Below are 21,725 nucleotides of genomic sequence, written 5' to 3' on the forward strand. Positions count from 1 at the left end.
AAAATTTACCCTCTTTTAAATAAAATGGTGGGCTTAAAAAAACAAGTGTTCCCAAGCGTAAACCAAGTTACTGCTCCTTCCTGGTCTGGGAAATCTCACAGCCTGTTTGCATGATCTGGCCCACATATAGGTAGACCGTGTAGAAAGTGGGCTACGGATTTGCTCACTTGGGTTTCAATCTTGGTTCAGCCACTTACTGAGGTCATCTAACCTCCACGCGCCTTGTACATTAATTTATTTACGGTTAAAAAAAAGGGGGGGGGATAAAAACCATCTCACTAGGGTGGCTGACCGAATTAAATAAATAAAGCATGCAAAGTGCTTACCAAGTTTGGAGCAGTAAGTACGCAAAAAATGTCAGCTGTGACAATGAGATTCTTTAAGGGTACTTTCACCTCAGAATTTCTGTGAGCTCTGTAAGAAGTCCGGGGGAGCCCTGGACCGAACTCTAGGACCCCGAACTCTAGCTCTGGCTCAGCTACAAATGCTTACATGCCGTTTGGCAAGTCTCCCCCTCTCCCCCACCGGGCTCCGGCCCCTGTGCCCCTCGGCGCAAGGAAAGGGTGGGTGGTCTCTTAGGCTCGTCTCTACTCTGAAATTCCGGCTTTCAGTGTGGCCCCAGCCTCATTCCGGCGCCCGGAGTTTCCGCAGCAGGGAGGGCGGCGAGGGACTGCCCGGACCTGCGGAGGTTGCAGCCCGAGGCAAAGGCTACCCAGGAACCGGCCTGCTCCGGCGGCGGCTGTTTACCTCTCTGCGTCCCACCCCGGTGGCTGCGGACCCGCCCAGATGGCGCAGCGTGATTGGGCGAGCGGCCTGTCAATCACTGGGGACTTTCCCAGGGGGTGGGGCGGCCCGGCCCCCAGCACTTCCTAGTCACCGGCCCTGTCCCCTTTCCCCGACCCGGGGTCCTGTGCAGTGCTGTGGGGCCAGAGACTGGCCCAGGCCTCTACCGCGTCCCTGGACTCGGGCTGGACGCGGAGAGCGGGGTGCTGTCTCCCCGGGTCCCCACCCTCAGGTAAGCCGGCCGGGCGGAGCGGGGATGGAAAGGAATGGAGTCTGGGACTGGGCCGGTCCCAGCCTCGGTAGTCCACCGGGCGTGGCAGGGGGGAGGTCAGGCCCGGACTGGTGGCCTGGGTTTCTTGTCTCCTGGGCTCCGGCGCCCGAGGTCCCCGGGCGCAGGGCACCTCCAGGGGCGGCCGGGTCCGGCCGAGTGGGGAATCCCTGACCTGCGCGGAGGGTGGTGGGCGCGCGTGCGCACTGAGTGGGCAAGCGTGTCTGGGAACTGCAGGCGGGCTGTGTGCTGGGTGTGCGGACCCGCGGGTTGCAGGGTGTGTGTGCGGGCGTGGGTCTGTTTATAGTGTGGGAGACCAGTTTTGGAAGCCGTGTGCACACGTAATGAAGAGGAAAATAACTCTTATTGGGCGCTTTCCAAGTGCTGAACTAAGCTCTTTACATGTATTAAACTCGTTTAATTGCCACTTCCATCCTCAAAACGAGTATGATTATTATTATCCGCATTTTACCGGTTAGGAAACCGAGGCACTTGGAGATTGGAGTCATACAGTTAGAGAGTTGCAAATTCAGGATTTGAACGCTGGCGTTTGACTCCAGACTCTGTGCTATATACTGTTTCTGTTGAACATATTTTGCCCACTGTGGGAGACAACATTTGGGTGCATTTGCAGGGTAGCTGTAGTGAATTTTGGGGAGCGATTTGGGGTGTGGAGTTTCTACATATGCGTGAGTTTTCCGCTGTAGAACATTTGTCTGCAAGAGTGTGTGAAGTTGTGTGTACATGGAAGTGACTGTATTATATATTCTTTAATTGTATGGGAATTTTGTGGGTGGGAATTTTGTTCCGCTGAGTGAGACTTCGTGTTTTGGTTGGAGGGGGGGACTTTTGTGGATGATGCAGAAGAATCAGCAACGTTTATCCCCACCCCCTTGCAGAATGACAGTGCAGAGAAATGTATGGATTCCTAATGCATCATTTTTATTTCACAGTGTTGTCAAAATAGAATTTAATCAGCTCTTACTCATTTTCCAAACAATGTGGTAGGGTAGAGGGGAATTCAGCACCTGATGAGAGATCCGGAAAGAGGACTCTCAATTTTTTTTTCATTCCTGACAATGGATATTGCATTAGGAGGCTGGAATGTTTATTAGCACAGACTCATAGCAATCCTATGATGTATTAATATCACTGTTTTACAGCAGAGAGAACTGAGGCAGTGAAAAACCAATAATGGTAATAATAACAGCTTACATTTATCAGCACATACTGTGTGCCAGGCACAGTGCTTTATGTTGAGTATCTCATTTACTCTTTTCAGCAACCCTAGGAGAGAGTCACTAGTAGTAGCCTCAATTTTGAGGTGAGGAAACTGAACCCCCAAAAGGTTAAGACTTGCCCAAGACTAGTAAGCCTTGAATCCTGGGCCCTGTTTCCTTTCCACTATCCTGGCTGTGTCCTGGGATCAGGGCCTGGCACTTCAGTGAAGCACTTGATCATGTCCCTCTGGAGGCTGCAGCCGTGAGTGTCCTGTGTTCTACATACTTATGTGACCCTGTTTTCTCCCACCCGTGTGTGTCCGTGGGTATGGCATGGCACTCACGCTGAGGGTTGCTGCCTGCCCCTATTCCCACATCAGGGCCTTTGGGGCCCCAGGAAGCCGTGGGGTCTGACTCATACCCTAACCCCCAGTGCTGCCTGTGACTTGGGCCCCGGATGTTCTGGGTTGGGTTGGCCGACCTGATTTGAACACCTCAGAATTGTAGGAGGTCGGCTGTCTGCCTCCCTCTCTGAGTGCTACTGGGTACTATTTTATTCTTGCACTCACTGTGATTTAACCGCAGCAGCCTGCTTTTTTTCCCCTCGGACAGGCCAAGCTTATTCTTGCCTTGAGGCCTTTGTATGTACTGTTCCTTCTGCCTGGAACACCTTTCCCCAGCTCTTTTCATGGCTGGTTCTTCCTTATCTGTCAAGTCTCAGCTCAAATGTCACCTCCTCAGAGGGGCCTTCCCTGACCTTTCTATGCAAAGTAACCCCTTTTTTCACTTTCTGTCATATTACTATTATATATATATTTTAATACATTCATCACGCCCTGAAATGATCTTGCTTATTTGCAATTGAGAAAGTATGTGTGTAGACACGGTATGTGTCAGGCATACAGTAATTTTTACTGTTTGCTTGTTTGTTGTCTTCCTCTTTTCCTAGAATAGAAGGGTGAGAGCAGGGACCTCTTTAGTCTTCACGTGTGCGTTCCTGATACTAGATAAAGAGTGTCTGGGGTAAGGCTTTGCTGGGTTTGTTCAGCAGATGAGTAGAATAGAAGAAACTAGAATAATGGTGCATTTCACAGATGAGAAAACTGAGTCCTAGAGATGGGAAGGCGCTTGTCCCAGAGAGGTAGTGGCAGAGTCAGGGTGAGAGCCAGAACTTGCTTCCCAAGGCATTTTTCTTTTCTTCTGATAGTCAGCAAACATTTCCTGACAGCCCTCCGGCCTGGTGCTGTGTGGAGTGGCGTGGTACTCAGGTGAATAAGGTACTGGCTCTGCCCTCCAGGAACTCGTTGTGGACTGGGCAGAAATGTGCCATGAGCGCTAGCTGGAAGGCGTAGTGTGCCAGCACGTGCCCGGCAGTAAGTCTGACTGGGGTGTGGAGCAATTTGGGGGTGCCAGATGGTCAGGGGCCTTCTGGAAGGAGGCGACTTCAAGGCCGGGCCCAGGCAAGATGATGAGGTGCAGAGTGGGGCCTGAGCCCCTTCTGCAACTTAGGGTAAGAGGATCTGGGCTAAGGCTCTGCTGCACTGGGGGAGCTGACCACCTGGGCTAGGAAAAACCCAATGGTCTTGACTACCAGGCAGAGAAGTGTCAGTTTTTCCCCGTCAGCAGCACTGGGAAGTGATCAGAGCATTGGCAAGCCCAAGCGTGCATGAGTCCCCTGGGTGGCGTGTTAAACAGATTGCAGGGTTGCGCCCCCAAGGGTGTCTGATCCAGCTGGTGGCCGTGATGCTGATGCTGCCGGTCCAGCTGCTCTCTGAGAACCCGTGGTGTAGTGTGCCTGATTTAGAGTTCAGCACACCTGGGTGCGTGCTGTGTCTGCTTCCTCTTCTATAAGTTTATGTGACGTAAGTGCTACTTCCAGAGTGGTGTGAATTAATGAGACAGTGTGTGTCAAGCGCTCAGCACAGGGCTGGCATGGGGTAAGTGATCAATCGCTGCTGGCTGCCGAACATCATTAAATCTCATTAAATTAATGAGAAATCTCATTAAATCTCATTAATGAGGCTGATCATGAGGCTGTTGAAGGGATTTCAGTAGGAGACGATGCAGGTGGTCCGATTTTTCAGGCTTCGGGGTGACTTGCCTTTAATCCTCTGCCACCTCTGGACCATGCTGTGTCCTCTCTCGATGGGTCATCCTTTGTTTTGTCTCAGACGTCTTTCCATCCCTGTTTGGAATAGTGGCAGTAGACATGTGGGAGGGCCGCAGAGGACATCTGGCCCGAATTTCCTCAACAGCACCCAGCACCGCAGCAGGTGATTAGCCAGCCTCCGCTTGACCACCCCCAGTGCAGCGTCAGGAGTGAACTGCCTTGTAGGCGGGGCGGCCCCTTCCAGTGTTGTTACAGGTGGCTCCCCGGTGTGGGCCCACCTCCTTTCTCGTCCCTCTTTTTTCCCCTCACTGCTCACCTGACCACATGGAGGGAGGGGTGCAGGACGAGAGAGAGGGAGGGCAGTAGGAGGTGTGGTGAAAAGAGCGCGCAGCTGGCCACCCGAAGACTGGGTTTGCTTCCCCTCTGTGTCACCGCCGTCCCTGCAGCCTTGGGCAGGTCCTCCTCCCTTTGCTGGCTTTGGTGTCCCAGCTGCAAAATGAAGGGATTGCAGTGGCAGGCATCTTAGGGCATTACTTCCAGAAAACTGTAGCCCAGTGACTGGGCTGCCCTTTATGGCTCCGGTAGTTGCGGAGTTCTTCCCACAGGGCCAGGCCTTTCTGTGCCCACCCTCCCGGCTTCTTGCTGCTGCCCACCCCCCACCTGCCCCTCCTCTTCCTGTTCCTCTTTGGAGAGTGTCTGGAGCCCCCTGGAGAGTGGCCAGAAGGAAGGCACAGGGAAGCAGGGAGAAGCGCCCCTCGTTCTGTGGGGAGCAAGGCTCCATGGCCCGCAGAGATAGACCTGGGCGGCCACTTGTGGGAGGAAGTCCTTGTTTTTCCCCGTGACCGGCCCGGGACAGTCGCTCTTCCGATAGGAACAGATGACTGGGCTGAGGGGCGGCTGGCTCTTTGTCTGGGGGCTGTCCCCAGGTGGGGCTGAACTCTCCTCTCCCCAAGGAGCCCACCCCCGAGGCTGTTGCCTGTGTCCTTGAGCACCTGTGGAGTGGAGAGACCCGGTGGCCCAGGCAGATGTGTGAGTGTGTGTGTGTGGTGGGGGGAGGGAGCTGGGGGCTGGGGTGTCGTGTCACCAGGGAGTCATCTACTCAGAGACCAGAGCTGGTGCTTTTAGGGCGGGCGTGGGGGTGTCCCATGAGTCAGGGGCCCTTGGTTTTGTCTCCACCCGCAGTGGAGGACGCCTGTACCGCTCTCAGCTGGCCAGCACACCCTGGTCCTGTGCCTTCCTCACGGCCAGCTTCATCTCAGTGGTCTGAGGGACCCCAGTTCCTGCCACACCCCCACTGCTGCCTCTGAGGTGCTGCCACTCCCCGCCCCAACCTCTGGGAAGAGGAGTGGGGGTCTGAGGACGGCAGACCTGACTTCTAGAAAACACGAAGGAATCTTTCAGACACAGAGGTAACATGCAGACACTTGGGCATCCACCCATCCAGCTTAAGAAAGAACGTATTTTCTGTTCATGTGAAATTTCTCCCCGATCATCTCCTTCCCCACCCCTCCAGAAGCAAACAAGTGTTCTGAATTTAGAGCTTATTCTCTTGTATTTCTCTACAGTTTTATTATAAACATATACATCTGTAAACAATATTTAGTATTGTTTTGTTTTAAAATGTTATTTAAATGCCATCATACTGCCTGTGTTCTTCTGCAACTTGCTTGTTTCGCTTAGTGTTATATCCGTGAGGTTCATCCTTGTTTGTGTCTCTAGCGGGTGCCGGTTTGTTTTGCACAGCTGTATAGTATTAGCATTCCCTGGTGTGAAATGGCGTCGGTGTCTTTATTCCTTTTCTTCTTCATTAGGTTGTTTCCAGCCTTTGCTATTAAAATAGGCCCTCTCCAGCTTTTATCTGGCTAGTCTTGCCCCCGGAAGCTCTCTTCCTAACCACTGTGGCTCCTGTTGGGATAGTCTACAGAGTGTTCCCAGTTGGTCCTCACAGCATTTCCATAGGGGGAAGAAACCAGGAAAGTGAGGACTGCTCAGGGTCACTTGGTGAGGGAGCAGAACCAGGAGTTGAACCCATTAAACCCTCTTTACACCATATTTGGTATGAGGGGAATTCTCAAAAGTTGTCATCTTCTCCCTTGGAGGAGGGAGTTACAGGGCTGGAGAAAGCCTTTGTTGGATAAACCAGCTTTGGGCATTTTGGGGTCAGGTAGACGGGAGGACAGTCGAGTCTCCCTTCCCTTTTTTTTTTTTTTTTTTTTTTTTTTTTTGCGGTACGCGGGCCTCTCACTGTTGTGGCCTCTCCCGTTGCGGAGCACAGGCTCGGGACGCGCAGGCTTAGCGGCCATGGCTCAGGGGCCTAGCCGCTCCGTGGCATGTGGGAATCTTCCCAGACCGGGGCACGCACCTGCGTCCCCTGCACCGGCAGGTGGACTCTCAACCACTGCGCCACCAGGGAAGCCCTCCCTTCCCTTTTGTCCCAAGGTTGGGCCTAGTGCTCTTTGTCCCTGTGGCTGATAGTGGATGTGCTCCTCCTAGGTTAAGAGAGTCACAGCTGCTGGGAGGGAAGCCGGGCTTCTCGGCGCAGAGTATTTGTACCTGTGGATCCCAGGAACCCTGAGGAGGTGAAAGAAAGAGGGCTGGGGTTGCTTGGGCTGCCTTCTCAGCCCTTCTTAGGGGGCTGTTGGCAGTGGGGAGTACAGGCTGGGGACTGATGATCAGGTGGGGCTGTTCTCCTTTGTCCCTTGGGAACCGTGCCACCTTGAGCCCAGCTCTGCACCTGTTTTGACTCGGCTTCCTCTCCAGCAAAACAGGTATAAGTCCCCGTGTGAGGGCCCACAGGCAATGGGTGGGAAGCTTCGCCCTTGTTTCCAGCACCAAAGTCCGGTGCTTTTCTTCCCGCCTTTGTCACCTCAAGCCCAGCCCTGACCTTCCTGAAACCAGATCCTTTCTGGCGGGTTCCAGGTTGAAACTCTCCTTTACAGTTGCCAGGTCTCCATCTACCACATTCCTTGACTAGAAAACTTGTCCCTGGGCTTTCCCTCCTTATTTATGATTCAGTCCCTATAGCCTGTCTGTCCACGTGAAGCAGATTCATAATAAGGAGGCTCTCATCCCTGCCCGCAGCCCTCCAGCCTCATTTGGTGCCAGAACAGTAGCCCTTTCCTCTTGTTCTGGCCTTGTCAAGCCACTTAACTTAAAAACAAACAAAAAATTAAACTCTCCCTTTAAAAGTGTTACAAAATAACATGTATTCATTAGAGAAAAAACTCCAAAAACTCAAGCAATACCAAACGTATAACGTAAAAAATGAAAGTTGTGTTCTTTTCTCCTCTTTCTCTCCAGCCTGTATTTTAAAATTAATTTTAAAAATAGAACAGGACTAGATTCCATTGTAAAGAGTTAAAAAACTAGGTTAAAAAAAAAGTTTCTTTTGATTACAGTCCCCTAGCCCAAGTCCTTCTCTAGATCTGTCTACTAGCAGCAGTTCGGTGTGTATCTTTCCAGACCTTTATCTATGCACATTTCAGATTTCATACATATATGTATACATACACACACACACACATATATGCACATGTAGTTGTGTGTTGTTTAATAAATAGTATCCTATTATACATATAAATCTATACTTTGCTTTTTTCCTTAACAATTTTTTTCTTAATAAATAAATATTTATTTATTTATTTTTGGCTGCGTTGGGTCTTAGTTGCTGCGCACGGGCTTTCTCTGGTTGTGGCGAGCGGGGGCTACTCTTCATTGTGGTGTGCGGGCTTCTCATCGCAGTGGCTTCTCTTGTCGCGGAGCACGGGCTCTAGGCGCACGGAATTCAGTAGTTGTGGCACACGGGCTCAGTTGCTCCGCGGCATGTGGGATCTTCCCAGACCAGCGCTCGAACCCGTGTCCCCTGCATTGGCAGGCAGATTCTTAACCACTGCGCCACCAGGGAAGTCCCCTTAACAATATTTTATGGGCACCTTTCTGCCATTGCAAAGCAGTCTGCCCCATTCTTTTTGATGGCTGTATAAGTAGTACATTGAATGAATGCACCATAGTTTATTAAACTAGTCCTCACTTGATGAACATTCAGGACGTTTTTGCTGTTACAGAGTGTGTGGCAGTGCACATCTTTGTCCAGTCTCTGTGTATAGTGACACAGAGATTCCTAGCTTACTTAAATAGGCGATTACCCAGTCAGTTACCTCTGACCCTTTAGATAGTTGTAACCTCCTCAAGCTTACTTTTCTACAAGAGAACTTTCTTCTCAGCCAATCAGGCATACAAGCCTGATTGTTGACGTCATTGAGAAAGGACATTCTTTAGTGTGGGCAGCCAGCTATAGGAAAAGCAAATGTCCACAAGACGACATCAGTAGAAACATAATACCTGAAAGGGTGGAGGTGAAACTTACTCTCTTTGGTCAGGCAAACCACACCTGGAGTGTTGTGTCCAGTTTCAAAGCCAGCTGCAGATAGGGTGGGGGTGGAGGGTTGAGGGGGTGGATGCGGAGGGATCTGGAAGCCAGTCCCTACAAAGGGCGATGCAGGGAACAAGGGCTAAACTGCTTTGACAGAATGCTGCAGGTTCCAAATCTCCTCAGGGCTGAGATGGAGAAGAGGGTCATCTTGTTCCTTATTCTAGGGAACCCCAGGAAGCAGAGCAAGGGTCAGTGGAAGCAGAACTGGGAGTAGCCTAACTACAGCCAATGCTGGCTGTCCAGGGGAGGCTCCTGGAGGAGGAAGTTGGTCTGGGTCACTAAAGATGGTCAACCAGAGTCCCCTGGCTCCCCTGGGGACCGGATAAGAACAGGACCGAATTTCCCCTGAGCTTCCTTTCATCCTGAGAGTCTAAGCCTTGTTGACTGCTGGCAATCAAGGGCAGACTGGTACCTGAGGCAAAGTTAGCAACACATAGAGGTAGGGACCTAGAACCTGGGGCATGTTCCTGATAGTGGGACAACAGGCAGGACTGGTGTCCTCCCCCTGAGACACAGAGCCCTGTGCCCCTCAGTCAGTGCAGGCTAGTGGAAAGGGCACCAATGTTGAAGTCTGATAGATCAAGGCTGGATTCTTTGTTCTGCCACTAACCGGCTGTGTGTCCTTAGGCAAGTGACTTAACCTCTCTGAGTCTGCTTCCTCATCTGAAAAATAGAGATTATGCCATCTAGCCGAGAGGATTGGTTTCCTTGCTGGAAAACAGGGATAAGAATTTTTATCTCTGTGTGGTGAGAAGAAAATGAGGTAATAATGTTGGTAATGATGCCAGCCTAGTGCCTGGCATATGGTAGCACACAACTGTCAGGCCCTCTCCCAGGTTTAGTTACATGCTCTTTGGTCGACTTTTGCAGCGTTTCCAGCCAGCTGATGGCCCTGGTCCTCCCCACTGTCCCTAGGCTGATAGTGTAGAGCCTGGGTCTTGGAGGCTAAGTGGGGGCAGTGGGGCTCCCTCTGTGGGTGAGTCAGTGGAGGGGAGGAGGGGAAGAAGGACACAGAGACGTGTGCCATGTTTGAAGGACACAGTTCTCGGGCTGAGCTGGAGGGCCTGAGTGCAGGCCAGAGAGGAGGGCAGGACCTGGGAAAAGGCTGCAGACATCATCCAGGGGTTTCTCACTGCTCTTGGGGAGGCGACAGCACCCCTGATAGCACTGCAGGAGGATCGATGAGGCAGGGAAATCTGCTTGGGCATTGGGAGGGATTGGAGCTGGGGAGAGCAGGCTTTTTAAGGTCAAAAGGTTTTAGAAAGGGATGACAATAAACTGCAAGTTCTGGAAAGTTAGAACTAGAAGGGGCCTTAAAGTTTGTCTAGTCTTCCCCCTTTTGTTGTATTATTGCTATTGTTGCTAACCTCTCCTTTTAGAAAACTGAGGCTGGGTGATGGAAGATATTTGCCTTGGTGTACGTTGACTAGATCCTACGATTCCTGAGCCCCACCTGTTCCTCATATTACACCCCATGCCTGCAGCCTCTTTATTACTGAGTTGGTTGGAAAGACTGATTAAATCTTTGGCTCCTCACTGGGGAGGATGCTAAGGCGGGCTCCCTGGGTACAGACCATCTAAATAGGTGCTGTCTCTCTGCTGACAGCCATCAAGAGGGCACCGCCTGCTCTTTGATGGATGGACCTGGAGCCCCAGTTTCCCTGATTGTGAAATGGGTGAGGAGGACTGGAGGTCATCACGAAGTGCAGATGTGGACAGATTTTTGCTTTAGTTTGCGAGGTGCTTTCATGATGCCTCACTTCCCGTTAGCCCTTGGGGGACTTGGAAGATATTCCCATTTGCAATTGAGGAAAATGAGACTCAGATGATTCCTAATCTTTCATGAGCATCGCCTTGGTCCATGGGCTTCTTGTAGCTTCAGCTTCACCAGCTGTGGTGTTGTCCCAGTGTCCCTGCTTAACAGTTATTTGCAGTTCACAGAAATTAAGTGGATGCCATAACCAATCAGCTGGGCACAGTTATGGGGCTGCCTCAACCTTTTAGTAAGAACCTACTGAGTGCCAGGTACTTAGTGAGGTACTATTATTATTATTGTTTAGGAAATCTTATTACAAAATGAATACATTTCTTTGTTAAATAAACAATTGGGAAGTAGAAAGTGAGAACTCCCTTCCAATTATACATATATTATTTCATTTAACTTCCTTAATCTGACCTGCCGTGGATTCTGTTATTATTCCTATTTTGCAGATGAGGCAGCTGAGGCTCAGAAAAGGTGAGGGACTGGTCCAGTATCACACAGCCTGCAGGGGTGGGCAGAGCTGGACCAGGGGGAGGCAGGCGCAGGTGAGGCCGCAGGTGCAGTGTGTAAGGAGGGCTCCCGCTCAGGGTCTCTTGCGTGCACTTGGGCGCCCCTTTTGTTTTGCACCCTGCGTGCCTCACCTGCTTACCCCCAGATCCCACCCTACTGGGCCCCTTTCTTCCTGACTCCAAGGCTGTTTTATCTCCAGTGTGCTGGGTCCCGTCTCTTTCCTTGCCTTGTGGCTGGCTCCCAAGCCAGGCTTGGGTCTCCGTGGATCCTTAGGCCAGTTTTAAGTCATCACCCAGTTTCCCTCTGGTCCAGGCTCCTCCCTGTGCCTGTGAGGGAACTGAGGTACAGAGAGTGGACAGCTTGCCCATGCCCATCAGAGCGGGCAAGAGAGTAGACATCAGGACCTCTGATTTCCTGTCCTGTGCCTTCCTCCTGAAGACCCCTTCCCTTCACCACTCTGTCACCCCCACCCACCAGCATCCCTGCCAGCCCCTGCCTTTGCCTGGGGATGAGGCTGCTGGCCACCGTGACCTCCCAACTCCCAGTACCAGAGATCTACTCAGGAGTTTTCCTCTGGTCCAGGGAGAACTTCACTTCCCCCAGAGCTGCAACATCTAACTGACCTCAGGATGCAGCCAGTGCCCAGTAGCATTAGATCAGACTAAGTTCCCAAGTGGTCCTCAGTTTCCTCATCTGTCGAACAGACATCAGCCATGCCTTCTTTCCAAGGCTGTTGTGACAGAAAAACAATGCTTGGGAAACTCTAGGTAGTTTGCAAATGTTACTGGCTATGCAAATTCGTATCATTCATTCATACCTAGGAGCTCCTACTTCTGGCACCAGCACGTGGCTGATCACAAGGCAGCTTCTGATGGGCTGAAGCATTTCAGTGCAGAAGCTGGAATGTAAATTTAATTCTGAATCTAGCCTTTTTCAACCGTCATCATCCTCTTGGGTGGCAGTTGTGATTTGGGCCCACGTTCCCACCCCCCCATCCCCTTAGCTGCTCACCTGTCGTTCTGTCACGCCGGCTCTTCCTCCTTTTTTGGGCTGGTGGCTCCTTCAGTTTCAACAGGATCGCCTCCGTCGTTTCACTCTGTCGTCGCTGTCTGGCCTGCCATCTCTCTGGGCCCTTTTTTGCCCCTAAATCGGGACTTTCTGGTTCCAGCGGGCACCCCCAGGCCTCTCAGGGTGGGCTGCGGGATCCCACCCCCCTGCCCTGAGCCAAGATCTTGTCTTGGAAGAAGGTCTGAGCTGGCTGCCTCTTCCCCACCGACGGTTTCTGTTTTCGGAAGGCAGGTTGGTGTCCACTGCTGGCGGGTCACCTGATCTGTAGCTTTAAATGTAAAGGAACCAGGCTCAGGTAGGTATGGAGTCCAGGCCAGACGTGGCAAGAATGTGGGTGGGGCCTCTGCTTTGTAGTGGGATTGCAGCACAGGAGCAGAAATGGAGGGTGGGAGCACTGGCAGACTGGAGAGAGAGCAGGCACCTTCCAGCTCCATCCTGACGTTTTGTGTGACCTTGGTCTTCCTGCTCTGGGGCCTGACTGCTGCCCTCACACCATGAGGGAGGGTCAGGTTAGCTCACGCCCCGGGATGCCTAGGCGCTGAGCTCCCGTACTGCCCCATGCAAGGCGTGTGGGTGGTCAGCGCTTCCTTCCCCTGTCCACACCCACTCCTGCGGTCTGTGACAGAGGGGAAATGTGCTGTCAGCCAGGGAGGCAGGACAGTGATGCAGCCCCGCATTCCGAGACCCCTGGGGCGCCTGGTAACGGGCTTGGCCTTGTTGCCCTTGGAGATTCCCGTCCAGCTCTGTCATCCTGGGAAAGAATCCCCTCTCCAGGAAAGGCCTAAAAACCACACAGACCAGGAGGAGAGTTCCCATCTGCCCGGCGGTCATCCTGGAACTGTCGCTGACCATCTGGGCATGAGGTCAGCAGGACGTGGAAATTCCCCATTCCTGTCTTTGTGTTTCTTTCCTCCAGAAGTCCAGACCCTCCCTTGGGCAGCTCCTCTGATCTCCAGAGAGGACTTTCTCACAGTAGACTGTTTGGTCTGGGCTCCCTCTGCCTGTAGCCTGTTTCTCCCCCTGCCCCCCAGCTGCCCAGGCTGGAGTCAGGAGAATAGCCCTGCCTGCCCCTCCGCTGCTTCCCGTGAGTCCGCTTCCCTGTCGGCTCCCCAGTGCTGAGGGAGAACACGCGTGGTTTGGAGGATGTGGAGGTGGGGTTTCAATTCCTGTATCCTGCATCCTGCTCTGTCGCTTGGCCTTACATCTGGGCATCTCTGAGAGATCTTGGCTGTGCCAGCCTCGATTCTAGAAGTATATATGTATGGCTGTCCAGGTGCTTCTGGTCCGTGGATCACGGTTAGGCTCTCAGGATGTTTACACATGGCCTGTCAGGAGGCAGGCGTAGGGTCAAGGGTTCCTCTGGCCCTTTCTGTCTCTCTGTTCTGATCAGAGGTTTATTGGGGCTCTATTCTGGACCACTCTGAAGATACCCTGGTAGACCAGGTGATCTCGGCCCATGCTCTCGTGGAGCTTCTAATCTATTGGGCAAGCCAGATGTGGAGTAAAAACATTCCCAAATCATCACATAATGTCAGCTGTGAGTTCCATGTAGGGTGAGTGTGGAGTGGTGAGCAGGAACCCGGACACCTGCTGTCACTTATCACCAAAGGTGGCTACGGCCCCTCCGGCTCTTGGTCTCCCCATCTGTGAACTCCATTCAGCTCTTAATCACGGCTCACCTCCCAAGTGCCAGGCCTGTGCTGGCAACAGAGATGAGGAGAGCATGCCCCTGCCTCCAGGAGGTTCTCAGTCAGATGCACATAGGCTTACCTCAGTCATATATATTCCATACTGGGCGTAAGGGCTTGCTGGAGAGGCACACAGGAGAAAGGGGAGCATAGAGGAAGGATGCCCCCAACATCTACCAACATTTCAAGCTCCTTGCTATATGCTAGTCATTGTGTCAAGTGCCTTACCCACACTGTCTTTTAATTCAGTGACCACTTCAAAGCTTTATTGCTCTGCTGTGTAACATTGACCTTTCAAGTTAAAAATAAGTCCCCCCTAAGCTGGCTGGTGACTTTTGTGTTGGGTGTGTGGGCAGCTGTCCTTTGCCTCTGTGGGGCTCAGCAGGGCGTGGGTGCCTCTCAAGTGTGTGTTTCTCTTTTTCATTAGTCTTTGGGGGAAAGGTCCCTCTCACCAGAATTTTGTTTTTCCTCCTGGCTCATGGCATCCCATGGTAATGTGGACCCTCTGGGCAAAATCCTTGTTTATCTCTTGTGCTGCAAGGCAGGGGAAACAGCCCAGAAGGTACCCATGTTACCCTGCAAATAGGCTTGAACTTGCATTTTGCTCGTCTGGCCTGAGTCTTGGCAGCTGGGTGAGGACAGCAGGTGATCAGCTCGGCTTTCTTAGGTGGAGCTGGATTTTCATCTTGGCCCTCACTTGCTGGCTGTGTAATCCTGGCTGAGTTACTTAACCTCACCAAGCCTCCATTATAAAGTGAGGATAATTTCCTATGTACTTTAGGGTGTTGTGCAGTTTGACTGAGATAATGCATCTGAAGGGCTTAATGCAGTGCCTGGCAAGTAGGTTAATGAATGGTGGCTGTTATTATTAGTCCCTTTTTACTCTTTTCTTGCAGTGAGCACTTGTGGGTGCTCAAAGGGCCTTTGAGGACTCGTGACTGAAATCGTTTTGGCCCTGGGGGTGGTGTGTCTTGGGAGGGAGGTTTCGGGGCCCCAAGTCCTTCTGAAGTCCCCGGTGGAGACCTTTGGAGCTCTTTCGTGGTTAGTAAGCTCTTTGTAGGGCTGGAGGCTGAATCAGTTTTTCAGCCTCAGGGCCTTTGCACTTACTGTTCTCTCTGCCTGAAATATTATTCCCCCAGATATCAGCATGGCTAGTTCCCTCACCTCCTTCTATAAAGTCCCTGCCTCAAACTTCCTGCTTAATTTTTGTCCGTAGATGTTTTTATCACCCCTAATACTATGTTCATCTCTCTCACTATGTATCTACTTGTCTACCTCCATCTCTAGAATGTAAGCTCCAAGAAGGATTTTTGTCTATTTTGTTTGCTGATAATTACCTAGCACCTAGACTAGCACCCAGCACAGAATAGATGCTCAGTAAATAATTGTGGAATGAATGAATGCAAGAAAGAAGTTTCTCTGCTAAGTCACAGAACTCGGATTCTGAAATCACTTTGCACAGTGGTTTCAAATGAAATAAAGCTGGTGAAATTGAACAGAGTAATGCAGAGCACTTGCTGCACAAGTAGATGGTGCTTTGATGGAAAATCCGTCTGTTCATTAGAACTGGAAGGAGGAGGTTGACAGTGTCAATTCATACAGTAAATATTAGTCAGGGGGTTTTCTTCTTGTTCTTTCTTTTAAAAAAGATAGTGCACATATAAATGGAAATTCAGATTGGATTGACTTGCTTATCCCTTTGGTCACAAACATTTCATTTTAAAGATCACTGATTTAGTGTAAGACTTTCATTTCCCCTCCTCCAAGAGGGGAAGGGACTGCCCACAATCCCACAGTGAGTTAATAGCTAGACTATTTATTCACTTGATAAGTGTTTATTGGGCATTCCTGTCATAGCTAACACCATGCTGGGTGCTGCGGATGCAGTGATGCAGGGTCCTCTTCTTCTGGACCCTGTCAACAGGACATGAGCTCAAGTGTTTTGACTCCAAGGCCAGTGCTCTTTCTTGTACTCCACATTGCACCTCACAGTTGACTGCAGTTCCAAATGAACTGGTGGTACAGTGAGGCTGCTGAAAGAAACTGATGCCATTCTTAGGTTGCATTAATAGAGGCAAAGCTTCCAGATCAAAGGAGGTGACTATTCTGCTCTGCTGTACTGTGGCCAGGCAGTCTGAAGTGCTGTGTTCTCTTCTGGGTTATGGTGACTGCCTTCTGGGGCACTGATTGACTAGGATGCCTCAGTGGCTTGGCCAGCCCCCTGACATACTGCTGTTGTCCTTACAGCCAGGCGGGCACCACGGCAGGGGCTGAGCCACCATCATGGAAGGGAGAGGACCATACCGGATCTACGACCCTGGGGGCGGCGTACCTCTGGGCGAGGTGTCCGCAGCTTTTGAGCGCCTAGTGGAGGAGAATTCCAGACTGAAGGAAAAAATGCAAGGGATAAAGATGTTAGGTAAAGCAGACCCTGCACTCTGCCTGCAAGCCTCCCCCCTGCAGCCTGCAGTGCCAGCTGGCATATGCTTCTGCCCAAGTCATCCCTCTCCCTCCTGCCCCACAGCTGTGTCTTTGTGTACTTCTGTAGCACGGTGGCAGTATTCCCAGCCCTGAGTCCCTAGCACCCCAGAACCATGATGACAAGACTCAGAATACCTTGAGGGACTGAGAAGGAGGCCTGGGGTGGCGGAGAGGGAGCTGGCAGGCCCAATTAGCAGACAGGGAAACAGAATGGCCCATCTTCCAGAAGCACCAGAAATGGGGAGAGCTGGCATCACCAGGGCAACCAGGGTACGGTCCCCAAGTGTTAGAGCAGGGAGCTGAGCTTGGCTTGAAGCAAGGCGGGAGGAGGCCCCTTGGTTTCTCTGTTCCTGGCTTTTCCTCAAGCTGTCACCACTGCCCAGAACAAGCCTGCTTACCTCCACATGACTGACTGGTCCCCATCTGTCAGTACCCAGCTCAGATGCCGTCTTTTCCTCCATGAGAGGCTTTCATTGATTTCCCCATCCAGAGGGGACTCTCTTTCCTCCAAACTCCTCCTTTGCCTTGCTGCCACTTCTCTGGGCTTAGGCTTTGGGGGTGAGCACAGCTCCCAATTTTCCAAATGCTTTCTCCTTGCTTGGCAGATCTCTCCTTGGAATGGCAGATTTGGGGAGGAGGGATGGAGTTTCCCTGTCTCCACTTACAAAAGAAGGCAAACGAGGCCTAGAGGGGTGGTTGATGTTATGGAGGGTCTCCTCCCTTCAGGCAGTCCCTGACTGCAGGCCGTAGGCTGTGGGTAGCCCCCCGGGACCATGATCGTGGGCCTAAAAGAGCCCCTGGCTTTGTGGAGTCCCCAGCCAGGTGCGGTGGGAGTGGGGCAGGAAGAGGGTGCCAGGGACCAGGAGTTTGTTCTAGATTCCCCTCTGCTCCTTTTCCCCTGGTTGCAGGGCTCTTCCTCATCAGGCCTCTTTTTGGTTGTGGGCTAGAATGACGTGTGTCCCACTCAGCCCACAAGGTGATGCAGGGAGTGAAACCCAGGGCCTGCAGCTCCAGAACCCAGGTAGAAGCAGGCTTAGAGGCTAGGGATGGGAGAACGAGCGCACTGAACTGAGTAATTCCTTTTATTCCTCCTTCCCCCATTGTCTCCCCAGGGGAGCTTTTGGAAGAGTCCCAGATGGAAGCGTCCAGGCTGCGGCAGAAGGCAGAGGAGCTGGTCAAGGACAGTGAGCTGCTCCCACCGCCGTCTCCCTCTTTGGCCTCCTTCGACCACCTGGCTGAGCTCACAGGTACAAGAGGAGCCCAGGCGGTCCTCTGCCTTGCCCGTACTCCTTACTTTCTAATCCCTTAACCGTGGACGCCCTTCTTAATCAGAAATCCACCTCTCCTTCATTTATCCTTAGGCCGCAGGCCATCCTCCCAGTCATGTTCTGGCTGTAGAATCCCCCAGAAGATCAGGTTTGGAAAGGACTTCAAAATAACCTTGTCCAAAGATAGCTGGTGACTCAGCAGTCCTGAGGCCCTGGCAGACATTAGAAATGGATCACAACAATCCACTGCACCCAGGATGTGGACTCAGGATCTTTATCAGCGTAACTTATTCAGCAAATATTTAATGAGCAGCTACTATGTGCCCGGCATCATGCTCCAGGCAGCCACTTTGGGCCACTAGAGTTGGCATCTGAGTCAGAAGCTCTCTGGTCTGGCCCCCCTCCTTCCATTTTACAGGTGAGGAAGCTGAGGCTTGTGGAAGAACTAGATTTGCCTATCAGCCTGCTGCAGTGTCTTTCAGATGTCAGGTCCATATGCTACCTTTTTTTTTTTTTTTTGTGGTATGTGGGCCTCTCCCTGTTGTGGCCTCTCCTGTTGCGGAGCACAGGCTCTGGACGCGCAGGCTCAACGGCCATGGCTCACAGGCCCAGCCGCTCCGCGGCACGCAGGATCTTCCTGGACTGGGGCATGAACCCGCGTCCCCTGCATCGGCAGGTGGACTTTCAACCACTGCGCCGCCAGGGAAGCCCCATATGCTACCTATTAAAGGAAAGCGTTGACTATGACTTAGGGTTAAAGTCCTGTGTGTGATCACCATGCATTCCCCTGGCATGTCTCCAAGTCCAGGACAAGGTCTGGGTCTAGGGAGGAAAAGGTGCCCCCCGACATGGGGCTTAGATGCCTCCTGCTGCAGCCCCACCTTACGGTCTCAGCCCATGCCAGTGTGCCAACCTTCCATTTGGCTGCTGGCTATATTTAGTGAATGGACACATGGAGGAAAGTGATGCTCACAGAGTCCACTGTTCTGCAGGCAATGGATGTTTCCAGCTTCCACTTGTCCATTCAGTAGCGCTTTCTGAGTCCTGGTTGGGTGCCGGGCCTATCCCTAGAGGGAGCCGTGCAACTCCCCTCAAGGGGCCCCCTGTGGCCAGAGTGCCAAGAATTCGGGGAAGGAGAGCTAAGTTTGAGTCCTGGTTCTGTCTGCAGTTGCCAACTGTGTGACCGTGGGCCAGGTGGTGACCTTTCCATGCCTCAGTTTTCTTACCTTTAAAATGGGGACACAGAGCCGTCTTGAGAATTGGCTGAGATAATAAATATAAAAACACTTTGTTAATTGTAAATTGTCATCCTTGTCATCATTGAGGCAGGTCCAGGGTAGCAAGGAGCAGTGGCCACCTTGGGATTTTCCCAGCAAATCCAGGGAAGATGGTCTCTCTGCCCAGGTTCTACCCCGTCATTCCAGAGCCAATCGTTCTCCCAGGCTACCGGGCCCTGCTGGGACCACCTCCCATTTTCCCAGACTCGTGTAGGGAACTCTGTCTGAGAACTTTCCTGGCCAAGGCTGTCCTTAAGGGGGCAGCATCTGGGCTTTTCCCCTTTCCCTGCTGCTCACCCATGTTTTCTCAATTGTCCAGGAAAGGATGCAGATGTTCCAGCAACCCCCGCTGACCCTGCACACCCCAGCGACAAGCCAGAGCCAGTCCCCAAACCTCCAGCAAGTGTAAGTTGCATTTGGAGTCACGGCTGAAAGTTGCCTGGATTTCAAGGTCCCATTGGCAGAACAGCAAGAGAGAGGTTTGGGGTCAGGAAACCTGGGTTCTGACTTGCTGGGTGATGTTGGCAAGTTGATCTCAATCTCTCTGGGGCCTCGGTTTACCCATTTTCAAATGAAGGTCAGAGTTAAATCTTACCAGGAAGACCCTGATATGTACAAGGAGTTCCTCCCATTTGCTAGGTTGCATAATGTTAAGCATGTATCGACTGCACGGTGCTCAGAAAGTAGGCGGATGTGACAGCGAACTCCCCTTCTCAACAGGGGCTCAGAAACTGTCTTCTGCAGATTTGCCTTGAGAAGTTTTGCTTGGTATCCTAGGACTGGAAGGAACCCAGGTGGTCGCATCATATATTTTTATTTTTAAATTTTTAAAAATATTTATTTATTTATTTATATTTGGCTGCATCTGGTCTTAGTTGCAGCACGTGGGCTCTTTCATTGGGGTGCACGGGCTTCTCTCTAGCTGTGATGCGTGGGCTCTGTAGGTGGCACACGCGCGCGCACGGGGCCTTAGTTGCCCTGCGTCATGTGGGATCTTAGTTCCCCAACCAGGGATTGAACCCGCGTCCCCTGCATTGGAAGGCAGATTCTCAACCACTGGACTACCAGGGAAGTCCCAGTCGTACCAGTTAGAGTCTCCATCCCACAGATCAGATCAGATCCAGAGAGAGAAGGACATTTTGTGAGGTCATGCAGACAGCTGAGGAAACGGAGAGGTGAAAGGGAAACTGTCTAGGGTGGCGCCGAGATCCAAAGCTGGGCCCTTGGTGGCCATGGGGCTTCTGCTGTTCGACCAGGTTTAACAGCAATCCCAGAGCCAGTTGCTGGTCCAGAGGGACCATTGGCCCATCCTCTGGTGGCACAACCAGTACCTTCTACTTGGAGTGGCTGGGTGATGTGGGGGAGACTGGAGTCCTTGGCCTCCCTGGATTTAGGTGTGTCCTGAAAGTCTCTCCAAGTTTGTGGATGTCTTGTTGGGACTTGTCCCAGATCAGTCCACTCCCCTGGGATCTCTGGGGCTGGGTTGGCAAGGCTGGCACAGGACCACCATGGCTGTGGCCACACTAACTGTTGTCTGTGTTCTCCAGGTGACCAGTCAGAGACACCTAGGCCCAAGAGACAGCTCTGGTGCCATAGCAGGAATGTTAGATTTGCAGTCCTTAAATGCAGTCCTACTTTTGCATTTATTAATGATATGCCTTCAGTTTCCTCATCTGACAAATGGGGATATAACCTTCTGACCACTCCGTGGGTTGCTTTGAGAAAAAATGGAATTCATGAAAACATTTTAAAAGTGCAAAGCCGTTAAGAAAGATACGATCCTAAAGTGCTAGCGGTTTAAAGTCAGCTAGTCCAGTATCCCTGTTCTACAGATGAGGAAACTGGCCACAGAGGGATGTGACCTTGAGTCACACAGTGGGTTGCGGGCTGACTTGCTGGGAGTCATTCCTGCTTCGTGGTCTGTGAGCTCATCCTGGGCCGCCTCTCCTCCTGCCCAGAGGACTTGGACGTGAGGAGGGGTTTCCTCCTTCCATTCTCTGACCCCGCTGTACTCTCAGCCATGGGGCCCCAGAGGACGGGCGAGGCGTTTTTCTCTCAGGCAACCCCTGACCCCCTTTTTCTGCACAGAGCACCTCCTCTGAATTTGAAGTGGTCCCTGCCGAGGGGCATTCTTCACCAGAGAGCGGTGGCCACACCAGAAATACCATGGTGAGTGGACGGCAGGTCCCTGGGCATATCCCCCGTCTCCTCTCTGTTTCAGTCACCTGGCCCCGCGTGAGAGGCACAGGACCTGCTTATATCCCCTGGGCACCCCGGAGTCACTAGGGATACGCTTGAGGGGCCAGCACCAGGGGGTGCTTCTCGCTCACATATGCAAATCCGTGGCTGGTGACTTCCGTGTGAGCCACACAAGCACCCGACCATTGTGAAAGCCCGGGCACGTTGCCAGCCCCGCTGGCCTCCGCCAAGCGCTGGGCACCTCCGCAGGCTCTGACTCAGCCTTTGGGCCTGTGGGCTCGTAGCCTGGGTCGAAAGGGTCAGAGAAACCCAGAGCAGCTTGAGGCAGATGTGGCCCTTCTGTGCAGGCTCTTGGCTGCTCCCAGGCTCCCCTTTGGGGCATGCAGGTAGGAGGTTAAACCTTGCACTTACACATACACGCACGCATGCGCGCACGCACACACACACACTCCCCTCCAGCTCTGGGGTGTCCACCTGGCATCCTCATTCTCTACTTTACCCTACTTGCTGCCTTTATTCCAACTGTGTTGTCCTGTTTTCTCTTAAAATGGCAGACTTATTGGAGAACCACTGAGAAAGGTGTGGAACGTTGTTCAAAAGTCTTCAAGTCCTGCCCTCTCCTCCTCCTTCCTCCTTCCTCACTTTGAGATTTTTTGATT

The 21,725-nt window shown here is 52.1% G+C and overlaps 1 protein-coding gene across 3 annotated transcripts in view; it reads left to right on the forward strand.

The window, feature by feature from the left end:
- The first annotated feature begins 850 nt into the window (after positions 1-850).
- TNIP1 (TNFAIP3 interacting protein 1) overlaps positions 851-21,725 on the forward strand; it is a 46,384-nt gene continuing 25,509 nt past the window's right edge. For all 3 annotated transcript variants that reach the window (XM_060008500.1, XM_060008501.1, XM_060008502.1), the window contains exons 1-5: positions 851-1,015; positions 16,089-16,260; positions 17,435-17,569; positions 19,187-19,272; positions 20,956-21,036. In XM_060008500.1, coding sequence (XP_059864483.1) covers positions 16,125-16,260; positions 17,435-17,569; positions 19,187-19,272; positions 20,956-21,036 — 438 coding nt within the window. In that variant the 5' untranslated portion in view covers positions 851-1,015; positions 16,089-16,124. The remainder of the gene's footprint in view (positions 1,016-16,088; positions 16,261-17,434; positions 17,570-19,186; positions 19,273-20,955; positions 21,037-21,725) is intronic.

Source organism: Delphinus delphis, chromosome 3 (genome assembly GCF_949987515.2).
Source record: "Delphinus delphis chromosome 3, mDelDel1.2, whole genome shotgun sequence".
Classification (NCBI taxonomy): domain Eukaryota; kingdom Metazoa; phylum Chordata; class Mammalia; order Artiodactyla; family Delphinidae; genus Delphinus; species Delphinus delphis.